At 41.5% G+C, this 23,052-nt stretch overlaps 1 protein-coding gene across 4 annotated transcripts in view; it reads right to left on the bottom strand.

Annotated features, from left to right (window-relative positions):
• LOC124266344 (protein fantom-like) overlaps positions 1 to 23,052 on the bottom strand; it is a 63,536-nt gene that overhangs the window by 40,295 nt on the left and 189 nt on the right. For all 4 annotated transcript variants that reach the window (XM_046701147.1, XM_046701149.1, XM_046701148.1 and 1 more), the window contains exons 2-10: positions 15,945 to 16,052; positions 13,994 to 14,138; positions 12,708 to 12,772; positions 6,324 to 6,424; positions 5,910 to 5,990; positions 4,925 to 5,013; positions 4,389 to 4,463; positions 627 to 699; positions 389 to 459 (exon numbers count right to left, since the gene is read on the bottom strand). In XM_046701147.1, coding sequence (XP_046557103.1) covers positions 389 to 459; positions 627 to 699; positions 4,389 to 4,463; positions 4,925 to 5,013; positions 5,910 to 5,990; positions 6,324 to 6,424; positions 12,708 to 12,772; positions 13,994 to 14,138; positions 15,945 to 16,005 — 761 coding nt within the window. In that variant the 5' untranslated portion in view covers positions 16,006 to 16,052. The remainder of the gene's footprint in view (positions 1 to 388; positions 460 to 626; positions 700 to 4,388; positions 4,464 to 4,924; positions 5,014 to 5,909; positions 5,991 to 6,323; positions 6,425 to 12,707; positions 12,773 to 13,993; positions 14,139 to 15,944; positions 16,053 to 23,052) is intronic.

The following is a 23,052-nucleotide window of genomic DNA, read 5'->3' as shown; positions in this document are numbered from 1 at the left end:
AAATAAAACTACATTTAATAATAATGATAATAATGCTAATTTTTGCACCTAGGATCCAACGCTATGCTGTTCTCTGGCGTTACATTATTACCCTGACGGAATTGTACTTTCATAGCCACTACTAAGTGCTTCGCGGGACCATATAGGTCCGTACATCCGCTTCTCAGGTACCCATTTTAAACAACTGGGTGGACTGAGTGCAATGTGGACAAAGTGCCTTGCCCAGGGACACAACACAATATAAGACCCAGGTCACAAATTTTTGGTGTCTCCACCGGGATTTGAACCCAGGCTTTTGGTGTGAGAGGCAAGCACACTAACCACTTCACCCCTGTGCTCCATGGATGTTCTTTAAAATATTTAACAATGATAGGAAAACATATCTTACTTTTGTTCAGCAGTAATTTGCTGTTTGATCTTCAGAATATCTTCTTCGAATTCTGATTCCCTCATACGATTCTGAAGAAAACAAACAATACTAGATGATAAATCAACAAACAAATGATTCCATATATGGAATGATCTCATTATAATGTTAAACCCATTTCTACTTAATCTAAATGGCACAGTCAAACACACAACTAGTCAAGTCACAACATGTTCCTGGTCTAGTTAACACCACTAACCTGTTCTTTCAGACTTTCTATTTCAAGTTCATAAACATTGATTCGTTCTTGTAGCTCATTCACGTAGTGTTGTCTGAAATAAAATGAAGAGGCAAAGATGGTGACTGGAGTCATGGCTGTTGTAAGTACAGTAATAAGTATAGTCAGATTATGTGTTTTCGGACGTCATATGTTTTCCGACGTCAGTGTTTACATATACTGTAACAAAGTTTGTAGCATCACTGTATGTTAGCGACATGTTTTACAATCGTCCATGCCATTAGCAAGAGCACAACAAATGTTCTGAAGCATCAGTAAACCTGTAATCATGAAATGAGGATATAGGTTTACATCTGACATTGGAAGTAGGATTCATTGTATGGCCTATGAATGTCTATCTAAAATTGTAAGAATCAACAGCTTCTTCTCATCAAACATATATAACAATTACTCATCACATACAGGTGACATTTACTTCTCATTACACACAGGTAACATTTACATCTTATCACACACAGGTAACATTTACATCTCATCACACCAGGTAACATTTACTTCTCATCACACAGTTAACATTTACTTCTTGTCACACACAGATAAATTATACATCTCACCACACACAGGTAACATTTACATTTCGTCACACATAGGTAACATTTACTTCTCATCACACACAGGTAACATTTACATCTCATCACACACAGGTAACATTTACTTCTCGTCACACAGTTAACATTTACTTCTTGTCACACACAGATAAATTATACATCTCACCACACACAGATAACATTTACATTTCGTCACACATAGGTAACATTTACATCTCGTCACACGCAGGTAACATATACTTCTCATCACACATAGGTAACATTTACATCTCGTCACACGCAGGTAACATTTACATTTCGTCACACATAGGTAACATTTACATCTCATCACACATAGGTAACATTTACATCTCGTCACACATAGGTAACATTTACATTTCGTCACATATAGGTAACATTTACATCTCATCACACCCAGGTAACATTTACTTCTCGTCACACAGTTAACATTTACTTCTTGTCACACACAGATAAAATATACATCTCATCACACACAGGTAACATTTACTTCTCATCACACAGAGGTAACATTTACATCTCATCACACCCAGGTAACATTTACTTCTCATCACATCCAGGTAACATTTACTTACACAGGTAACATTCACAATTTATCACACACTGGAAACATTTACTTCTAGTCACACACAGGTAACATTTTTTTCTCGTCAAACACAGTTAACATTTACAGGGCTACAGATAAAGGGCGTACAGGCAAAATGTACGCCTCAAAATTAAGTACGACATAATATAAGATTTCAAGCATATCGTGTACGCACATAAATACCTTTGTACGTCTAACATTTAATTTCCATGCATATCGTGCAAATGGAAATCTATTTCGGATAAATACTTGTTGTCAAGAGTTTCTTTTGCGAAACACGATTTGACACATGAGGAAACCCCGACAGTAGGAATCCCTTGCGTTGCCATGGAACGATATCCGTCACTATTTTTCGATTGGTTAAAAACTACACTGTTCCTATTTATATCCAGTCGGACCTGATATTTCGCGCATCACATGGTCGCTCAGTTATTTCTCACGCGTCTTCAAATACAAATACATGGTTGGAAATAGTGATCGATGAATCGTCCAGACAAACCACATCACTAACTCGCTCACACAAAAACATGTCAGTACTCCTTCAAAATTCTCAGTACACCTCCACTTGCAATATGATGTGTAAGTACACTCGCACCCTCAAAAGTTATCTGGAGCCCTGCATTTACTTCTCGTCACACACAGGTAACATTTACATATAGTCACACACAGATAACATTTACATCTTGTCACACACAGGTAACATTTACATCTCATCACACATAGATAACATTAACATCTCATCACACATAGGTAACATTTACATCTCATCACACATAGGTAACATTTACATCTCGTCACACATAGGTAACATTTACATTTCGTCACATATAGGTAACATTTACATCTCATCACACCGAGGTAACATTTACTTCTCGTCACACAGTTAACATTTACTTCTTGTCACACACAGATAAAATATACATCTCATCACACACAGGTAACATTTACTTCTCATCACACAGAGGTAACATTTACATCTCATCACACCCAGGTAACATTTACTTCTCATCACACCCAGGTAACATTTACTTACACAGGTAACATTCACAATTTATCACACACTGGAAACATTTACTTCTAGTCACACACAGGTAACATTTTTTTCTCGTCAAACACAGTTAACATTTACAGGGCTACAGATAAAGGGTTACAGGCAAAATGTACCTCAAAGGTAAGTACGACATAATATAAGATTTCAAGCATATCGTATACGCACATAAATACCTTTGTACGTCTAACATTTAATTTCCATGCATATCGTGCAAATGGAAATCTATTTCGGATAAATACTTGTTGTCAAGAGTTTCTTTTGCGAAACACGATTTGACACATGAGGAAACCCCGACAGTAGGAATCCCTTGCGTTGCCATGGAACGATATCCGTCACTATTTTTCGATTGGTTAAAAACTACACTGTTCCTATTTATATCCAGTCGGACCTGATATTTCGCGCATCACATGGTCGCTCAGTTATTTCTCACGCGTCTTCAAATACAAATACATGGTTGGAAATAGTGATCGATGAATCGTCCAGACAAACCACATCACTAACTCGCTCACACAAAAACATGTCAGTACTCCTTCAAAATTCTCAGTACACCTCCACTTGCAATATGATGTGTAAGTACACTCGCACCCCCAAAAGTTATCTGGAGCCCTGCATTTACTTCTCGTCACACACAGGTAACATTTACATATAGTCACACACAGATAACATTTACATCTTGTCACACACAGGTAACATTTACATCTCATCACACATAGGTAACATTAACATCTCATCACACATAGGTAACATTTACATCTCATCACACACAGGTAACATTTACTTCACATCACACACAGGTAACATATACTTCTTTATCACACACAGGTAACATATACTTCACATCACACACAGGTAACATATACTTCTCATCACACACAGGTAACATATACTTCTCATCACACACAGGTAACATATACTTCACATCACACACAGGTAACATATACTTCTCATCACACACAGGTAACATTTACATCTCATCACACCCAGGTAACATTTACATCTCATCACACACAGGTAACATTTACTTCACATCACACACAGGTAACATAGACTTCACATCACACACAGGTAACATAAACTTCTCATCACACACAGGTAACATTTACTTCACATCACACACAGGTAACATATACTTCTCATCACACACAGGTAACATTTACATCTCATCACACACAGGTAACATTTACTTCACATCACACCAAGGTAACATATACTTCACATCACACACAGGTAACATTTACATCTCATCACACACAGGTAACATTTACATCTCATCACCCACAGGTAACATTTACTTCACATCACACCCAGGTAACATATACTTCTCATCACACCCAGTTAAAGCATAGTGGAAACAGCTGCTTCCCACCTCATCAAGTCAACATCATAACCAGCATCAAAATATATAACAAACAAAATGATTTTATCCATGTTAAAATAATTCATCTCTCCAGGTTTAAAAATTCAATAATTTAGGGCCAAAGTATGTGACTTTCTGCAATAGAGAAATATGAAGAACTTACAGATTCCTCTTCTCATGTCTAGTTTCTTCTAACACACTGTGACCATATCTGGGACCAGTGGGGCTGTGCGGACCTCTACAGAAGCAAATGAAAGGAAAAGTCAAGAAAGTAGACAAAGGGATAGTTGTCTCAAAGTGGTTACAGTTTGTTCTGAAACACAGTGCTTAGCAATATTCCACTTGTATGACATTTGTGTGGAAATAATTCAGTATGGACCAGACAATCCGGTGATGATAATGTGAGCTATAATCCACTCAGTTGGGTATGATGACATGTAATAACCAAGTCAATAAGTCTGACCAACTGATCATGACCAGCATAGGATGTTGGACCTATTCTAAGTCTGAATCCCAAGGGACAACTAGCGTGAGAACTAGTTCACAGCACAACGAAAACTTTACGAATCGTTTTATCCAAACATCATAAATTTGTATAAATACACTGCCATAAAATGAAACAAATGCACAGAAATCTTAGTGATTGATAATAATTGGAATCAAATGATAATGAGAGCCAACTCGGGATCAATATCTTACCTTCGGCCAGTCTCCATTGGAGGTCCCATTACTCGGAGATTCTTGGTTATTCGGGGGTCAATCTGAATGGTCTGCTGTTTGGCAATACCCTAAACAGATCAGGGGAATATTTATCATTGAAGACTCTGCCATCCACTCAGTCGGCTTGTATGGGTCTAATGAGGTCATGTTTAATGTGACATAATTTGCTTGTCACAATAAAACTAATCCTGTTTGTGCATTGTGAATGATTAACTGTTTACATGAGGCACACACACAGGGTGTCGATATGGTTTTACAAAGCAGAATGACATATACCATGTGAGCTTTGGCCTTTGCTTCATTATACAATGAGTGAGTGGCTGAATTTGGTTTTATGCCGCTTTTAGGCACAGTGGGGGACACCAGAAATGGGCTTCACACATTGTACCCATGTGGGGAATCAACCTGGGTCTTTGGTGTGACGACAAATGCTTTCACCCCTAGGGTACCCCACAACCCCTTTCATTATAGAAGCTTGTTCATAAAATAAAAATCAAATGCACATGGCGGGTGACACCAGAAATGGGCTTCCCACATTGTACTCATATGGGGAATCAAACCCAGTGACCAGCGGACACTTTAACCACTAGGCTACCCCACTGCCCCAGAAAGATCGTTTGAATATTCCTGCACTTCCTGTAAGGGAACTATAAGTGATGCTATGGAAATTCCACAGTCTCTTAGATGGAATTTAATGGCACGGAAAACAATATCTGACAAATATGAGTTCATTACATCAGGATAAATAGGGTTTGTTCACATATTTATGTCAATATTGAGAACTTGTTTAATGAACATGACTCACTCCAACTAAGGATATTAACTAAAGTTTAATCTTCTCAAACATCTGTAATGCTGCTTTATGTTAATAGAAAATCAGTTGTATGGTCTGACCTGTAAAAATAAATACTTCATAGTCAAGTTTTGGTACATATACATTGTAGTCCAAAACTGTCTGCCATACCGTATTGATTCTTGACTGAACGTGATCATAAGCTGTTGGCCTTTTACTGGCGGCATTAGCTTGTTGTTTGGCCAACATCAACTGAAACACATGACAGAATCAGGAAAAAGTGACATAACGACACATCATTAACTGCCAAAATATTGCTCTGGTTTTTTAGGTCATTTTTTTTATTCTGAACCATTTCTATGTGTGATATACATGAACAGATCGATGCAACACTTCAACAATCAACGGAGGTCCATAGGGATTTGAGCAGGTTGTTACTATAGTACTTGCATCTCAGGTCCACCTTAACCTTTAACACTGAGGTTATGTCAAGGATCCCTTGACTTCCAAGCTCATATTTCAAACATTCACTTAATTACATCATGTATCATGCTCACTACTATGGATGTGATGTTACAGCATTACCTTTTCTTTAAGCTGAGCATTTTGCTTCTCATATTCTCTCATCCTCTCATGCATCTCCTCCATCCTTTCTTCAGCTTCAATGTCGCGTACCTTCTTCCCACCTTTCAATACAAAATTGAGAACTGGTATAGCTGGTTTAGTGATGCTAATGACACATAGATGAGTTTACATGTGAATGGGGATTAATGTTGCATTCACATGTATTGTGCATCTTGAGTGAGTGAGTGAGTTTAGTTTTACGGCGCTGTCTGCAATATATATACAAACCTGTAGAGGTTATGAATTCTTTGAAGAAAGTCCTCCTTGGGGTACATATAAGCATTAAAATGTCCATTTTAAAATACCTACGACAGTTGTAACAATATTTCAATAAAATATTTTACCAAACAAAAACTCGTTTTGTTTAGTGAGACCACCCCTACAGGGGTCCTCACAGGGCCCCTCACAGCCTGGAGCAGGTAACTCTGGCTGCTTACCTCGTACCTCACTTTTCATGCTGAATGTATCAGACAGAATGAGGGGAGGTGGGCAGCCGTACCCCAAGGAGGACTTTCTTCAAAGAATTCATAACCTCTACAGGTTTGTATAATTCTTTTTCAGAAGAAGTCCTCCTTGGGGTACATATAAGCATAAGACAGACTCCTAACGGTGGCGAGTCGGGAGCGGTATTCTGTCTGGCTAACATACCCTCCAGTTCAATCGAAGGCACAGCCGAAACCAAGAGAGAGAGAAAAACACACTTACCGAGTCACCTGACCGCTGATGTCAATCAGGCGGGGGCATGGCAAGGCGGGGTATATAGAGCCTAGCTTAAATGCTACTGGCAAAATTATAATGATGGACGTAAGTCCCACCCCCCAACCATCAAAATGGGAAGGAATGTATGGGCAAGTCCTAAATATTCCACTCACAATCCCAAACCAGCGAAGCGTGGTGCAGGGGAAAAAACAGTGGATATAGCGTAAAGCAACGCTAGAGCCAATAAAATCAGTAAAAACCACCACCAATATGATACCACCACCGATAAAATTATGGAATTTTTATAACCGACACCAAGAAGCAAACAACAATCATGACTTTGAAAGCTCATTCAACCAGAGAGTCACAACACTGCCCACTGGTGAGAACTGTCTGGTAAAACCGAGCACGTTCCCGTGAGTGTTTGTCCAGCTGGTAATAGTGGATGAACGTACTCGGTCGGCTCCAAATAGCCGCTGAGCAGATCTCCTCAATGGGCAGTGCCGCGGCATATGCCTTTGATGTAGCCACTGCCCTAACCGAATGAGCCTTTAACCCCTCAGGAATAGTTAACACTTTGTGAGTGTAACTCATACAAATGGCAGAGACAAGCCACCTAGATATGGTCTGCTTTTTCCGCCGGAAGACCAGCCTTACCACTGCCATAACAGCAGAACAGCTGCTTATCTTTCCTGATAGCAGCCATTCGTTTGATATAAGCCTTGAGAGTCATACGGACATCTAAGACGTGAGCACTTTGAAGAGAGGTACCGGACGATGGAAGCTGAGTGAAAGCTGGCAGTTCAATAGGCGCCGTTATGTGAAAGGCGCCTGCCATCTTAGGACAGTAAGGCAACCGAATACTGAATCTGTCTTTGTGAAAGACAGTCAGAGCAGGATCCGCTGTCATCGCTTGGATATCGCCTACCCGCCGGCCAGACGTTACCGCCACAAAAAAGGCAGCGTTCCAACTTAACAGCTGGAGTGAAAGTGACGACTAATCGTAAAAGAGAGGACCGGACATCCAATCAAGAACAATTGACAAGTCCCACGGGGAACTAATCCGTCAGTCGGACGGATTCTGTCCACGCCTGCTAAAAAGCGCTGCACAAGAGGGTGCTGCCCCAAGAGAGCACCGTCGGCAGGTACATGGATTGCCGTGGAGTAGCCCCGGATAGTAGACGCGGCCAAGCAGGCCTCTAACCGAGACTGTAAAAACTCCAGCACTTCAACTACAGTTGAAGAAAAGGGATCGAGAATCCCTCTGCCGACACACCAGCGCGTATAACAGGCTCATCTATCCTAAAATTGAACGTTTGTCGAATCCCTCCGCGAAGCCAGAATTGTGTCTGCAACTGGTGCAGGAATTCTGCTCGCTTGGAGGCGATTCCGGACAGTGGCCAGGTCACCCACTGAATCCTGGGATTTGGGTGCGGCACTCCGTTCTGGGATAGTAGGTCCGGGCAAGTGGCAAGTTGGGTGGCAAGTTGCGAGAGGACCTTGGGAATCAGGGGTAATGAAGGGAACGCCCACAGTACCCTGCCCGTCAAATCGAGCTGGAAAGCATCCGAGGCGATGGCTCTCGGATCCGATATCCGAGAACAAAATACCGGAATCTGGTTTCGTCCCTCCAGAAGCAAACAGATCCACCTGGAACGACCCGAACAACTGGGAGATAATCCCGAATATCTCCTGATTGAGCATCCACTCGTGCGGGGCCAGGATGCATCGAGAGAGCGCGTCTGCTCGAACGTTGTCCACCCTGGGGAGATAAACATGCATCACCCGTATGTCGCACCAGAGCAGAAACTGCCACGCCTCCTGCAGGAGAGACGTGGAAACCGTACTGCCCTGCTTCAGGATATAGGTCATTGCCGTTAGGTTGTCCATCTCGAGACGAACCTGCTCCCGGAAGCGTTCGAACACTAGGCGGACTGCTCTCAATTCTAGCACATTGATGTGCAGTTGCTCCTCGCTCTGTGACCACAGGCCTGAGACTGATAGGTCACCCAGAACGCCTCCCCACCCTGAGAGGGAGGCGTCTGTCTGAATCGAGAGATCTGGAGAAGGGATGTCCAAGGGGATCACCCTGGATAAATTCCCCACCAATGTCCACCACCGCAAATGAGGAATTAGCCACTCCGGAGTGTGGAGAATCATCTCGTAACTCTGGGAGTGAAACCACATTTGAGCTAAAGCTTGCTGAATGGGTCGCAACCTCAACCGCGCTCGCCAGACAATGTCCACTGTCGCCGCCATGTTGCCTAGCAACTGGAACCAAGTCCGAGCTGAGGCTGAGAAATTGTAACACAACTCTCTGAACTTTGGTGACGCTGTCTGGAGACAGGGAGACCATGCCTCGCGCTGTCTCGAATCTCGCTCCCAAGAACACCAGATCCTGTGTGGGAACCAGTTCTGACTTCTTGAGATTGATAGCCCAGCCCAACTTGGTGAGTATACTCATCACGGAAAGTGTCGCAACTTCGACTCAAGTGAGTAGCAAGCGCTCGGAGGAGCGGGTAGTCTAGATGCGGGTGACAACACCTGCCCTGCGACCTGGCAACCTGTGCTGGAATTAGCTAAGAGTTAGTGAACACCCTTGGTGCCGTGGAGAAGCCGAAGCGGGAGCACCCGAAACTGATAGCACCTCCCGTCGAAGGAAACTCGTGGTGCATTGGGACATGGAGGTACCAGCGTCTTTGAGGTCGATTGACGTGAGCCAATCTCCCTTCTCCACAGATGAGATCACTGAGCGCGAGTGTCTCCATCTTGAAGGACGGTACCTCTATCATGTCGTTCAGACCTTTGAGATTTAAAATAGGTCTGAACCCTCCGTCCTTTTGGTGACAAGGAAATAATAACCGAGTAATAACCCACCTCTTCCTGTCACCTCGATGGCTGCCTTGTCCAGTAATGACTGGACCTCGTCACGGAGTGCCCCTGCCTTCTCCGCGGGCAGCCGGCACTGGAGTGCAACGGATCCTGGAGAAGGGAGGTGGGTCTCGCTTCCACTGTGGCATGTGGCCTTCCCTGAGTGTGGACAGGACCTAGGAATTGGAGGTGACCTTTTCCTATTCGGACAGGAAGAAGGAAAGTCGACCACCCACAGGGATATTTGGCATGAGGCAATGGATACCAGAAGTAGGCAGTACTCTGACTGCTTGATCTGGTACCAACAAGAGCTCCGGAGGAATTATAGCTGGGAAGCCGGGGCTGACTTCCTCTTCCTCTGAAAAGGCTGGTGGGGCTCCGCAGCCTTGCCCTTGCCCCTGCCTCTGCCTTTGCCCTTCCGAGACTGTAATGGCTGAGCCTATTTAACAGGTTCCTTCGCCGAGGCAGAAGGATAAGCGGAGGGAAGTACCGGGCGCCGCGCGCGAGAGGAGTGAGGCTGCTCAAACAAGGCTTAGAGTCCTTGAAGGTTGATACAGCCTCCGCGGCCTCCCGGACTACTGTAGCTGCCCCGGGGAACAGGGTAGAACCCATCCAGAATGGCAACGCCAGTAGTGCCTGTTGCGTGGCGAGAGAGTACCGCGCAACCGAGAGCCAAAGGCGACGGAGGCCCATAACCGCCGACATCATTTGGCAAGCCGACGACCTAATAGAGTCGTGCGCCAGATGTGACTGGACCTCCTTCAACTGCCCAGCCAAGGTGGAGGAAGACGCATCTTCCTCGACCCCGCCCACATCCACTAATTGCCTCTGCAATACCGAGATATAGGCAGTATGGATGGTAACCTTGAGGCACGTGACCGCGTTGCGGTACTGCTCCTCAAATGAGCGATACGCGGACTTGAGTGCCGTGGCGTTGGCAGTGAATGGCGGAAGACGACGGCCTTGTTTGGCAAGCGAGCTACCGGATGAAGCCCCCAGGGCAACCGACGCATAGACACAATTGTCTACCACTGGGGGATCATATAGGCCGGCCTCACCCATGAGGTACCGGCGGTCGAGTTTGGGCAAGTCGAGCCTGGACCTGGTACCACAGAGGAGTGGGTTAATAACTTCAGCTAAGACTGAAGGCAAAATGCGTAGCCGTGAGACTGCCACTTTAGTAGGAGCAAATGCCTCCCCGGGGAGGCGAAACTCCGTAGGGTCGGGAGTGCCAGAACTGACGTCAACCTGAGGTAAGACAGAGGCAATGCGTTCCCGCACCAGTCTCAGGGATGCACCGAGCGATACTGATGGAGTACCTGACCTCCCCTACCCTCATCCATAGCCTCCTCGAACCGATCATCCTGGAGCGAAGTCTCTGTGTCTAGAGATAGCTCCGAGGGTTCGTCCGAGGGGCCTACGGAGAGTGACAGAGGCTCGAGCAGAGCCGAGGTGCCCGGTACGACTGACCCAAGACTCGACACTGAGTCACGGAGGCGATACGAGAAAGAGCCCGACACGGGATTCCCCAATGGCAAACCTAACGGGGCCGACACCGAATGGCCCGGCAAAGCTAACGCAAGCGGTGGGGCCAAAAGCGAGGGGGTAGCGGAAACTACAGGGACAGTACCCTAAGCACCGGCACCAACTACCAACCCCAGCCCAGAGCCAAGGCTCGGACTGGTAGTAGACACAGTAGCGGAGGGGTGGCCAGCCACCGAGATGACGCTCGGTGCAGACACCCCCTCGACAGAAGTCCCCACACCAGAGCCTAAGCTAGGGTTGGGGACACTGCCCACCACAGAAACGGGACACCCCCCAGTACCCGAACGGATGCCGATCTCCTGACAGAGATCGGACATCGCGTCAGATATGAAGCGAGTGAACTGACGCCATTTGATGCTGTAAAAGATCAGAGATTAGTTCAAATGTTAATGGATTTGAAACAGGGACATTTGGAAGGGAAGGTGCCTGTGAAGTGGAAGGAATGGCTGATGAAGGGACCGAAGATCCCGCACCCTTCGCCCGTTTAGGCGCTGTATCCCCTGATACAGACGTAGAAGAAGAGGAACTCTTCTTTTTCTTAGCCTTTTTTTCCTTATCCCCTTTAGAGGGAGGCTCCTGCGTCCAAATGTTCCCCCCCGAAGCAAAGACGTGTAGAACATCATGTCGCGACTTGAGGGAACGAGGGGAGAATGCCTGACACATGGCACAACCATGCTCATCATGGGCTTCTTCCGCCAAGCCACGCAAACATACAAGGTGGCGATCCTGAGGCGATAAGGTATCGCTACAGGTATCACACTCATTGGACTGCAAAAAACAGAACCGCGCTATGACTAATAGCAAGGACTGTTTAACATATTGAAATATGCACACACAGTACACAGAAAAACAACAACGCACAGGCGATATTTTAACTGCTACAGCAAAGCTACTGAAATACTAGCATAAAGCAACAATAGCGAAGCCTAATTGTGCACATAACTAACAAAGAGCAACATTTGTGAGCGATACGAAACGATCCCTGAGCATCGATCTACGTAATTGGGAACTGATGACCTGTGTCAACCAAGTCAGCGAGCCTGACCACCCAATCCCGTTAGTCGCCTCTTACGACAAGCATGGGTTACTGAAGATCAATATTCTAACCCAGCTCTTCACGGGTTGTACTTCTTAAGAGTCTGAAATTACATTACTTAATCATGCTAATCAACACATTCACAATTGATCCTACAGTAATGAAAATAGTTGAAATACCCATAAAAGTCTTACCTCCCCCTCCATCTGAATCAAGTTTCTTCTTGTCATTAACCAGTCGCAGCAACTTGGTTGCCATTCTGAAAAAGATATGTACATTAACAGTGTTCAAAATGAAGAGGGATCATGGGACTCTGGAGTCACCATTCTGAATAAACAGACACACATTTACAGAGAAAAAGAGGGGTTATTGGTTCCAGAAGTTGTCATTCTGAATGAAGATACATACATTAACAGTGTTCAAAATGAAAGGGGGTTATGGGACCCTGAAATTTCCATAATAAATAAAGAGATACACATTTACATTACAAAATGAAAAAAGACGGGGTACTAGACCCAGAGGTCACAATTCTGAATAAAGATATAGACACTATCAGCATTCCAACTTAAGGGGGTTACGCATCCCAGTAGTCTTCTCCTATGCAGGGATTTACATGGAGTCTTGTATTTGAGGGTCCTTGGGACTCATACTCTTAATTTTAAGGGGTCCTTGACCATAAAATGGGTGTCCCAGACACTTATATATTATTATTAATACTGTTATTGTATTGTGTATCATGATCATCACATTGTTACAGTAATAAAATTGCAAATAACACCATAACCCAGCTAGTAGCAAACTCAGTGATAACTTATTGTCACTGACTGGAATTTTTACAAAAAGTATTTGGACTTTTTCTGAGTACCTGTGGATGCTCTAATAAATTTTGCTGCGTCCATTGTCAATTTTTATGCATATAGGATGCAGGAATTTGCGTCCTGTAAATGGCTATGGCAATTGAATCTGGGCTTAAGACATTTTAGCTTTTAACATTTAGGTTATAGCAAAGACACATTAGTTTTATGTTTTCTTTTGCATACTGGTATAAAGTTACATGGGAATGTACACATTTTATCACATCCACAATCACAAATATATCCTACAATTACTACAGCATACAAAAGAACATTCAGTGTGTAAAAGTAGTTCCATAAAAGACAATTTACCTGTAGAAACATGATATAAACAACCAATTTATATGGACAACAGTGACACCATAAATTAACCAAAACCATTAACTCTCTTCACAGTGCCTGTTCCATATCAAAGAAATATATCAGTGATTATATCATGAAATTATTAAAGTACCCATCATTGACATAAATTAATCATGAACGTGAATTTTGAAACTTTCATCTTTGATCTTGTGAAAAACATGCAAATCATGTTTAATGAATTACAATCAAAACAACAAATATTGATCTGAATCTTGATCAGTTTTCTAGAGAGACATTTTTGGGTATAGTCAACAGTACTGTACCGTTTGATCTTATCTTCCTGTTTTCTGGCATGTTTCTTCAGGATGATGTTTTCTTCATAGATCCGTAAGTACTTATCCTCCAGGACATCCCTCTCCAGCTTGGACACAGCACGGCGTTGTAGAGCAGCCTTTTGTTCTAGTAGAGCTGGTATGAAAACGACAATATATTAGCTTGATTACACAGTGCCATTTAGAAAGTGGTAAAATGTAATGTTATATTTGGGATTACACTTTCATAGTGGAAGTCATGGTGGCTGAGCGGGTTAGGTGGCTGACTTTGTGTGCTGGGGATTAGTGCCTGACTGAGGGTGTGGGTTCGATTCCTGGATGGGACTCAACCCAACAAAAGTACTAGAATATGTACTTTACTAAGAAAGTGTAATCCCAAATATAACATGTTAAATATGTTAGTTTGTTGCTTAATGCCACATTCAGTAAAGCGTAACTCACACAGGTTGGCATGTCGTAATGACCTGCCGATTTCCATACACTGTACAACATGTTCCGGGGTTTGTAACAAATATCGACTGATCGATTTGCTACCACTCACACGATTCCATTGGCAGATATTAGTGTCGATCTTATAATATCTTGCGGTATTTGGGTTCCATGGTATCAAAATGTGAGCGAGTTTGGTTTTACGCCGTTTTAGCAATATTACAGCAATATCATGGCAGGGTACACCAGAAATGGGCTTCACACATTGTACCCATGTGGGGAATTGAACCTGGGTCTTCGGTGTGACGAGCCAACGCTTTAACCACTAGGCTACCCCACTGCCCCTCAAAATGTCTGAAGCAGACTTAGCAGCAGTTATCAGCTGAGCGATACTATGTGAAGAAGACGTCAATGCCAAAGCAAGGAAAAAGAGAAGTAGTTGAATGAAAGACTGGATTCTCCACCGCGACATGCACAGAGCATACAACCATCTCAGATAATAGGGACATGACACGTTAAGGTTCCTCCCGTGAAAAATCAAGGCATAGTTTGTTTGAAACAGATGAAGCCAAGTTTCACGCTTCTATGAAAACATTTACCACGACACCAAAACGCAATTTTATTGGCCGCGCCACATCCAACTTGCCGAATAACAAAATCTACACACTTGTGACACAACTGATGCTTCTTTGAGCAGCTGATATAATTGTACCATTTGTTGAATTCGATTAATCACTGAGACAACATGCCTTGGTTGAATTCGGCACATCGATTCGACGGGCCAACCCGTGTGAGTCCGCCTTAATACTCCAGCTATGTGATGGTACCTTGTTATTAAGTGCTAATATTTTACACCAGACAATACAGACACTGTGAGCAAGGGTCTTGGGTTGTATTACATGCCATCAACCAAGTAACTGAGTCTGACTGCTGGAGCCAACTGCAGGGGATCAATTCTAACCTCAAATCCAACCCGTGAAGATCCGGGTTGGAATTGATCTTCAGTAACCCATGCTTGTTGTAAAAGGCGACTAACGGGATCAGGTGGTCAGACTTGCTGACTTGGTTGACACATATCATCTTATTCCAATTGCGTAGATTGATGCTCATGCTGTTGTTGATCACTGGATTGTATGGTCCTGACTGGATTATTTAGACTGCCACCATATAGCTGGAATATTGCTGAGTGCGGCATTAAACTAAAGAGAGTGACAAGTCTGGGCACGTCACATGGTACATTTTCGCGGGAAAGAGGAAGGGAGGTAACTCATGGGTGAGTATTGTACGTCCGCTTGGAACTTCAAGGGATTAAAGTGTTCCACTACCATTCGGAAGGAAAAGGGAGATAAGCAAAGATCATGAGTCAGGATAAGGAAAAAATCAATCCACTATTCAGCATTGGCATAAAATAGGGTTTATGCATTGTTTGAAATTCTGGCAACTCATGACATTGATTTGTATTTGTAATGCTTTTCTTTAGTTTGGTAAAAGCTTTTGTTGAATATTTTCTTACCTGCTTCATGAGCTGCTCTGTTGCTTGTATCCCTCACAGGGATATGATCGTGGTCGGCCATTTTTACTTTCAGTTCAGATCTTTAATTTCACTCCCATAGCAGGATTCCTATGAACAAATGTGATAAATTAGTGTAATTATAACAATGGCTTCACTCATCTTCAAATCCATGTCAATATCTATTCAAAATCCCCATCTCACAATCATGATTAGGGTTGTAGTACCTTGACTTACAAAAATAAGGATGCAGGGGACCCCAATCCATATATTTTTGGCTCCCTGCTGGGAATATGAGGGTCCTGTACAGTACTGATATGGTGTTGTGAAGTGTATGTTCAGATAATAGGGGGACGATGGGTGAGTTGTCTAAGGCGCCAGGCTAGTGATCCAGCGAGGTTGAGGTGCCGGGATCGAGCCCACCTGTGACCGGGTGTAAAAACCTTGGAGTCAACTTTGTGTGCAGACTCTTTCAGTGTTGTCACAACCCCTAGTGTACAGTACACAACCATGTGCACTTAAAAGAACCCACGAATCCGTTGGTATATGACCAGATGGTGGCCACATGACTGCGTGCAAACACCTAGTTGCGGGTACAGCAACGTGCAGTGAAGTTGGACAAAGTGCTGTGACTATGTGTCCCAGTCCACCCAGCTGTGAATGGGTACCTCGTTAGGATGAGAGAGCCACAATAACTCGGTGCGCCTAGTGGCAGCAAGAGTTGTATACTCCCCAGGGAGTTGAGATTGCTAATACAATGTGCAGTTGATATTGACATCCAATGTTCGAGGGAAAAAATACCAGCACCTTGAGCATGCACTAGTGCGTGGATATGTACGCTATATAAATATCCTACAATAATAATAATAAATAATAATAATAATAATGACTTCAGAGACTGGAATGAATCAGTGATCATGTGGACAGTGGTCATGACTGATGGGTGAAATAACAGACACAACTACTCTTGATGTGCTGTAAGTATACTTTCAGTGGTTTTGTGCATCTCTCCAGACGTGGAATATGAGGCTTTCTGCATCCTTTCTCTCCATTGGTGTGTCCTGTATGCACATTCTGATAATGACAGAATGTCAGTATGATTATCAATCAGTGAATGTAGTTTTTTAAAAAGAGAGCTCACCTGCATCAGGTTTCCAAATTAACTATATCCAATCAAAACAAAATGGTTGATCCGTTCATGTTCTATATATTCCTCACTGTTACTAGTCTTAGATTGTGAAGCAGTGATATTAAGAGAACAGGATAATGGAAAATGTTCTGAAAAATCACCAACTCGAAAACCACAAATATGTTGAAAGGTAGGTGATGCAATCATATAATCTACAACACTACACACATTGTGTGTGATGCAAGTGTATTTGTCATGTTTAACTGCAAAACACCTATAGTCCGTTTGGCTCAAAAGCGGATCGATGAATTGCAATCTAACTCGAAAACTAATAAACATAAAATACTCAATGAAACGCTGATCATAATCAAAACATCATACCCACTCTGTGAGGTTTTTGCAGAATTTTTGTCCTAAAAATAAAAAAGTTGTTTAACAATCTATCATTTAAATATTGACACAGTTCACTATTTGTTACGAGGGAGGAGTGCAGAGAAAGGGACAACCAGGTGTTCGAGAACGGATGGAGACGGCACAGCACAGGTTAATGAATAAATAACTTTGTCTGTGAACGTGCTTCTCGAACACCTGGCTGTCCCTTTCTCTGCACTTCTTTCTATAAGTATAACTATTTGATTTTCCAGATTTATTTTATCTTGAGGATTTAAATGAGTTGTTAGTATAATTAAGAATATTTTCCTGCAAATGATAAATATTATAATTTGGAATATAACCAATGAGATCTGCATTCAGGTCTCCTGCAAGGAAAATATCACAGTTTGGAGATCAGATAGTTATCAAGCTGCTCCGTGTTTGGAGATCAGTTGATATAAACAGATAGTTATCTAGCTGTTCTATGTTTGGAGATCAATGATATATCCAGATAGTTATTTAATAGCTATACCACATGATTTTTTCATATTACAGATAACTGATAACATTGTCTGATAGCTGGCATTCTACTGATTTCAGATCAGTTTTCCTTTTGAGAATCGGACCATAAATAAATTTTTTAGAGGTAAATAAAGTGTCAAAATTCGGGGTCCAGGTTTAGATCGATTTTGTACATGTAATACATGAAACTCGCGGACCGCCGTTTTCGCTCAAAATATCTTAATTCTCCCACAACATTGCTGGTTTTTGGTGTATTTAAACAAAATTTGGTACATGGGGTAATTGGATACCCCTGATTTCATTTTTGGCATCAGAATTCACATAAATCCAATGGATTAAGAGTTATTCCAAAGATTCAAGCACAAAATTGAATGAATAGTGAGTGCCCGAGTAATATGGACCATGACTCCATGGGAAGTACACTGTCTTTAACCCAGGAATTCATACAAAGATCACTCCTAAATATCATTACATAAACAACAAACACACTCATACTTTTCAAACATTTTTATTCTTGATGTACTCATTAAACATGACCAATGTAAATTTGACAGATAGCAATATCACAGTCAAAACATATGAATATTTAAATCAATTGTTTTGACTGACATAAGTAGAAATTTCATTGTCCACACAAAAATCAAATGCATCACAAAAAATTGTCTGTCTCAGCTTGAATACAATAAAGGAATAACAATGTTCACAATATTGTCTGTTAGAAAGTTACTTTCTTCACTGGACTTGACACTTCCTCACATGATTATACAGCCCAATACCTGCAATGTCACAAAAAAGAAAGAAATATATAATATATTTTAGTTTTTTTGCATGATTATATTTTGTTACTGTTTTGTTTTTACTTTCCAGATGTTCAGTTGCAAAAAGTATTACTTGTATTCATGGAATTTCAGTTTACCTGTGTTTCACCAGCTGAAAAATCAGCTGAATGTTATGAACTTTTCAGAACTTACACTGACAAATGTACTTTCAAAATCAACCAATAAATAAATAATTTCTGAGCACAAGAATGTACTAAATGCAGATAAAACCATCGCCCCTACATTAGGGGTCCCTTCAAATATTGATTTCTTTTTAAAGATATTAATGTTACGTACAGTAACATCTAAAAATTGAAATAAACTTACTGTGGGTATGTTGATAAAGTTCAGTGTGAATGTCAGTGTGTGTAAGTGATGTCCATTGTTTTAGGTTTATTTTACAGGCAATCTAAAAATCACACCATATTACCGGAAATTCGAAATAACATTGATCATTGACGCTTGGGGAATAGACAATAAAACATAACCGTTACTTAGAATAAACATAATGGTGTGTCGCCTGTAGATCGTTAGTGTTGTTACACTTCGATTGACATTACCCCGCGACCCTACTAAAAAGCAGATGTTATCAAAACAATCTAACCATGTCAGTGCACAAGTCAAATTTGCAATTAAAGATCACAAGACAAGATTATCTACCATTTCAGTCCTAATTTGTTTATGCTAGGCACTGTATTATATGCAAGGATTAAGATTACTGTGCGTATTTGTCTTGTACACAAAGCCGGAAATAGCAATCAGCTGTGCACACCTCCCCGGCGATCTACCGGTGATTCAGTTAAAACATACCCAATAATGGTCTACTACCATTTGTGGACACCCTCAATAATACAACGGGACAAATTCTGATGCAGTGATCTGAGGAATATAGTATCTAAAACCATTATTTTACCAACAGAAATAATTGTGCCATTTAATTACAGGTTCTTTTGCATAATTGTAAAATATTTATAATCATAACTAAGGTTATGCGGCAGCAGTTTGGTGTTATGCCGGATAGTTTTTACGCATGGAACATGTCCTGAGCTGTCACCGATGACGTTTTGCGTGATCTCGCTATTTCAACTTCGAAAACAGTTTGTTGACATGTTAGCGTTCAGCTACAATAAATATGACTTTTAGCGAAGCAATATATATATGTATCCATTTTCTGTCAACTACACTATCTATATATCATGCTGTTTACAGACCGAACCGAAATCAGCACAATCTGAACTGTCGATTCGAGCCGATTGTAAATACTGCATAGGAACTGTTTCTCGGAATGAAATATTACGTGTAAATTATTTTCATAAACATTAATTTCAGCAGATGGCGATTTTAGCTTTCATAAGTCACTATTCTGATAATTCGCTATGCATTAACTGTTTGACTCTGTGATTGTGAGACAGTTGCCGAAACCGTTAATGATCTACGGACTGCTGAGCGCTGCTGTTAGTGCTAGCAGGTCGGGCTCAGGGCGGTGAAAATGGCACGTTTTGAACGGCACTACTTTCATATTACGCGATCTCACGTCGTTTTACCCAATTTTAATATTGTTGATATATATGTCAGGGTAGAGACTGCGATCTGGTAGAATCTCCGATTCTACCAGGGTAGAGATTGCGATCGGAGTCTCTGCCAGTAGAGATTGCGATCGGAGTCTCTACTGGTAGAATCTCCGATCCTACTAGTAGAGATTGCAATCGTAGTCTCTACTGGTAGAGACTATGATTATATGGAATAACCTATGCAAGCAAGTGCAAGCTTATGCAAGCAAGTATAATAAGTGGGGATAATGTTTTCCTATTATTTGCCAGTTATAATTGAACTTATTTATTGTTATCTTGTTAACTTTATTTGTTAAGTCTATTTTGGAGTAAGGTATTTTGTTTTTGTGTTTTGAGTGGAGTCCAAATTTGGCAGCTTGGTCTCATGATGTAAATACAGTGTTACAAACCATTTTTATTTCTTATTTTGATATTGTTTACAGTGAGGTGTTAAATGTTTGTTATCAATGTCTCAGTTAAAAGTAGGAAGTTCATTCAGATGTATTTCAAAACTTATGATCAGTATATTGTAATATGATCTCTCAAGTCACATTTGTATTTTTAGTCCTTAATATATCTGTAGAAGTGGAAACAGTCTAGTGTTATATCTGAATAAAATGCATAGTACTGTTCAGAAAAAGTGTCTTTGTTGTTTACCCACAGATCACTCAGAGTTTCTACCAGTTGAAGACGATTGCAGTCTCTACTAGTAGGATCGGAGTTTCTACCAGTTGAATTGGAAAATGTACTGGTAGAATCTCCGATTCAACCAGTAGAGACTCCCGATTACAATCTCTACTAGTAGGATCAGAGATTCTACCAGTAGAGACTCCGATCGCAGTCTCTACCCTGACATATACATCAAAATAAAGGGGAAATGTTGATCTTTATGCTACGCGATGTTACAGATTGAAAACGGACTTACCTTGCGAATGGCGAGAGTTTGGGGGAGTTTTTCAAACGCCAATTCCACACCGTTCTGCTTCATTCGTCGAGATATAAAATATACCACATGAAAGACCATCTTCTGATCTTATTGTCCACCAATTTTTATGACATTTCAACGACATTTCAACTACGGTGCTTTGAATATACCCCGACGAAACTGGGCACTGCCATCAAACGGTCCATGTGACGGGACCTTTGACAGATTGCAAAGCTGACATTCACCTCGCTGTCACTAATTAACTGAACAAACAACAAACACAATTTTTTTATATTATTTACTTTAATGTGTTGTCTAAACATATCAGAAGAAATAACTGAAAAAGATTCAATAGTTTTTCTGTAGTATACGAATAAAGAAAATATTCCAGGGTAATTAGCCAAATCTAGTCAATTAGTGGGGGGGCTGTGGTATAGCTACTAATATAATTTATCTAAAATACCTATATTTCAAGATAAGACAACTAGTCCCTTAGACTTTCACTATGTCTTGTACTACTGGAATAATGTGGGCAGGTATATCACTGTTTTCACTTTCATAGGATCATTAAAAATCATGACTAATCACTCTGCTGGGAAAGAGGGCAAAGTTGATGTTGGTGTGGTTAGTGTACTACTGTTTCAGGCAAAACTTACAGCATTATCCTTCAGTGACTCTCACTTCACTGATTTTGTGTGTGGACTGGGGTTTAACAAGTTTAGGTCGGCTATAACTGCCCTTAAATGAATAAATGTCAGGTAATTAGTTGAAAATTCTTCCATCTTTTTTAAATATAAATTTGGAGTTTGGCTGAGAAATATGGTCTACTGCCCTTTGCAACAATGTTACAATCAGATGCTCATCATTTTGTGATAAAAACTATTCATATGTCATGATGACTAATTATTAATTATATTAACTCATTAGCCTAGCTTAGGTTCAAGCTGCTGTCATGAGTATGGGGGTATGGTGGGGTAGCCTAGTGGTTAAAGTGTTGGCTCGTCATGCTGAAGACCCAGGTTCAGGGTACAATGTGTGAAGCCCATTTCTGGTGCCGTGATATTGCTGGACTATTGCAAAAAGCGGCGTAAAACTACACTCACTCACTCAATCTGACATCCCAACATTGTGACTGGTAACGTGTGGCCTTATCAACAACAAATGAGTCAAATGCAACTGCCATAACAAACATATCTAAACATGCTAAAACTGCATCTTTTAGTACTAACGTTTGTGGTAATTAATATTATCCGATTATACAAAACCATTCGACAAACCACAAGTAAAAAATGTAGTTAACTTGTTCAACTGAAATACAGACAGTGATGGGAACTAACCAAGAGTATCTAGTGCTCACATTAGTCACATCAAGGATAGTAATAATGTAGAACAATATCTCCCATAATGTTTGGAAATACTATGAGCCCTGGGGATACCTTTAAGATTAACAAAACTGGTCCGTGCTTGCGCTAATTTCCATCCTTGACAGACAATTTGACACTGTCTGTCAGTGGATAACGATGTTCAGGTCTACTTATTTCGAGTGACCCGAGTTGTGTGCCCTTACAAGTTCAAACCTGTTGGGTTTCGTAAATAAAAACAGTAAACGAGCTTCGGATGTACACCTCTGTCGATTCAGAAGAGTCTCGATCATGTTTATGCATACACAATGCATCGCCTGAAATCAGTCGACACTGGTAGTACAGAAATGCAGAAATGATTGAAAACATAAAGACGCCTACAACTCGCGGGGAGTGGAATTTCAGATGGAAACTAAGGTAAACTATCTCGTTTC

The sequence above is a fragment of the Haliotis rubra genome, unplaced genomic scaffold (genome assembly GCF_003918875.1).
Source record: "Haliotis rubra isolate DU_JTF1 unplaced genomic scaffold, ASM391887v1 Scf125, whole genome shotgun sequence".
Taxonomy (NCBI): Eukaryota; Metazoa; Mollusca; class Gastropoda; order Lepetellida; family Haliotidae; genus Haliotis; species Haliotis rubra.
Note: the sequence above shows the minus strand (reverse complement) of the source record. Positions and strands in the feature narration are given on the sequence as shown.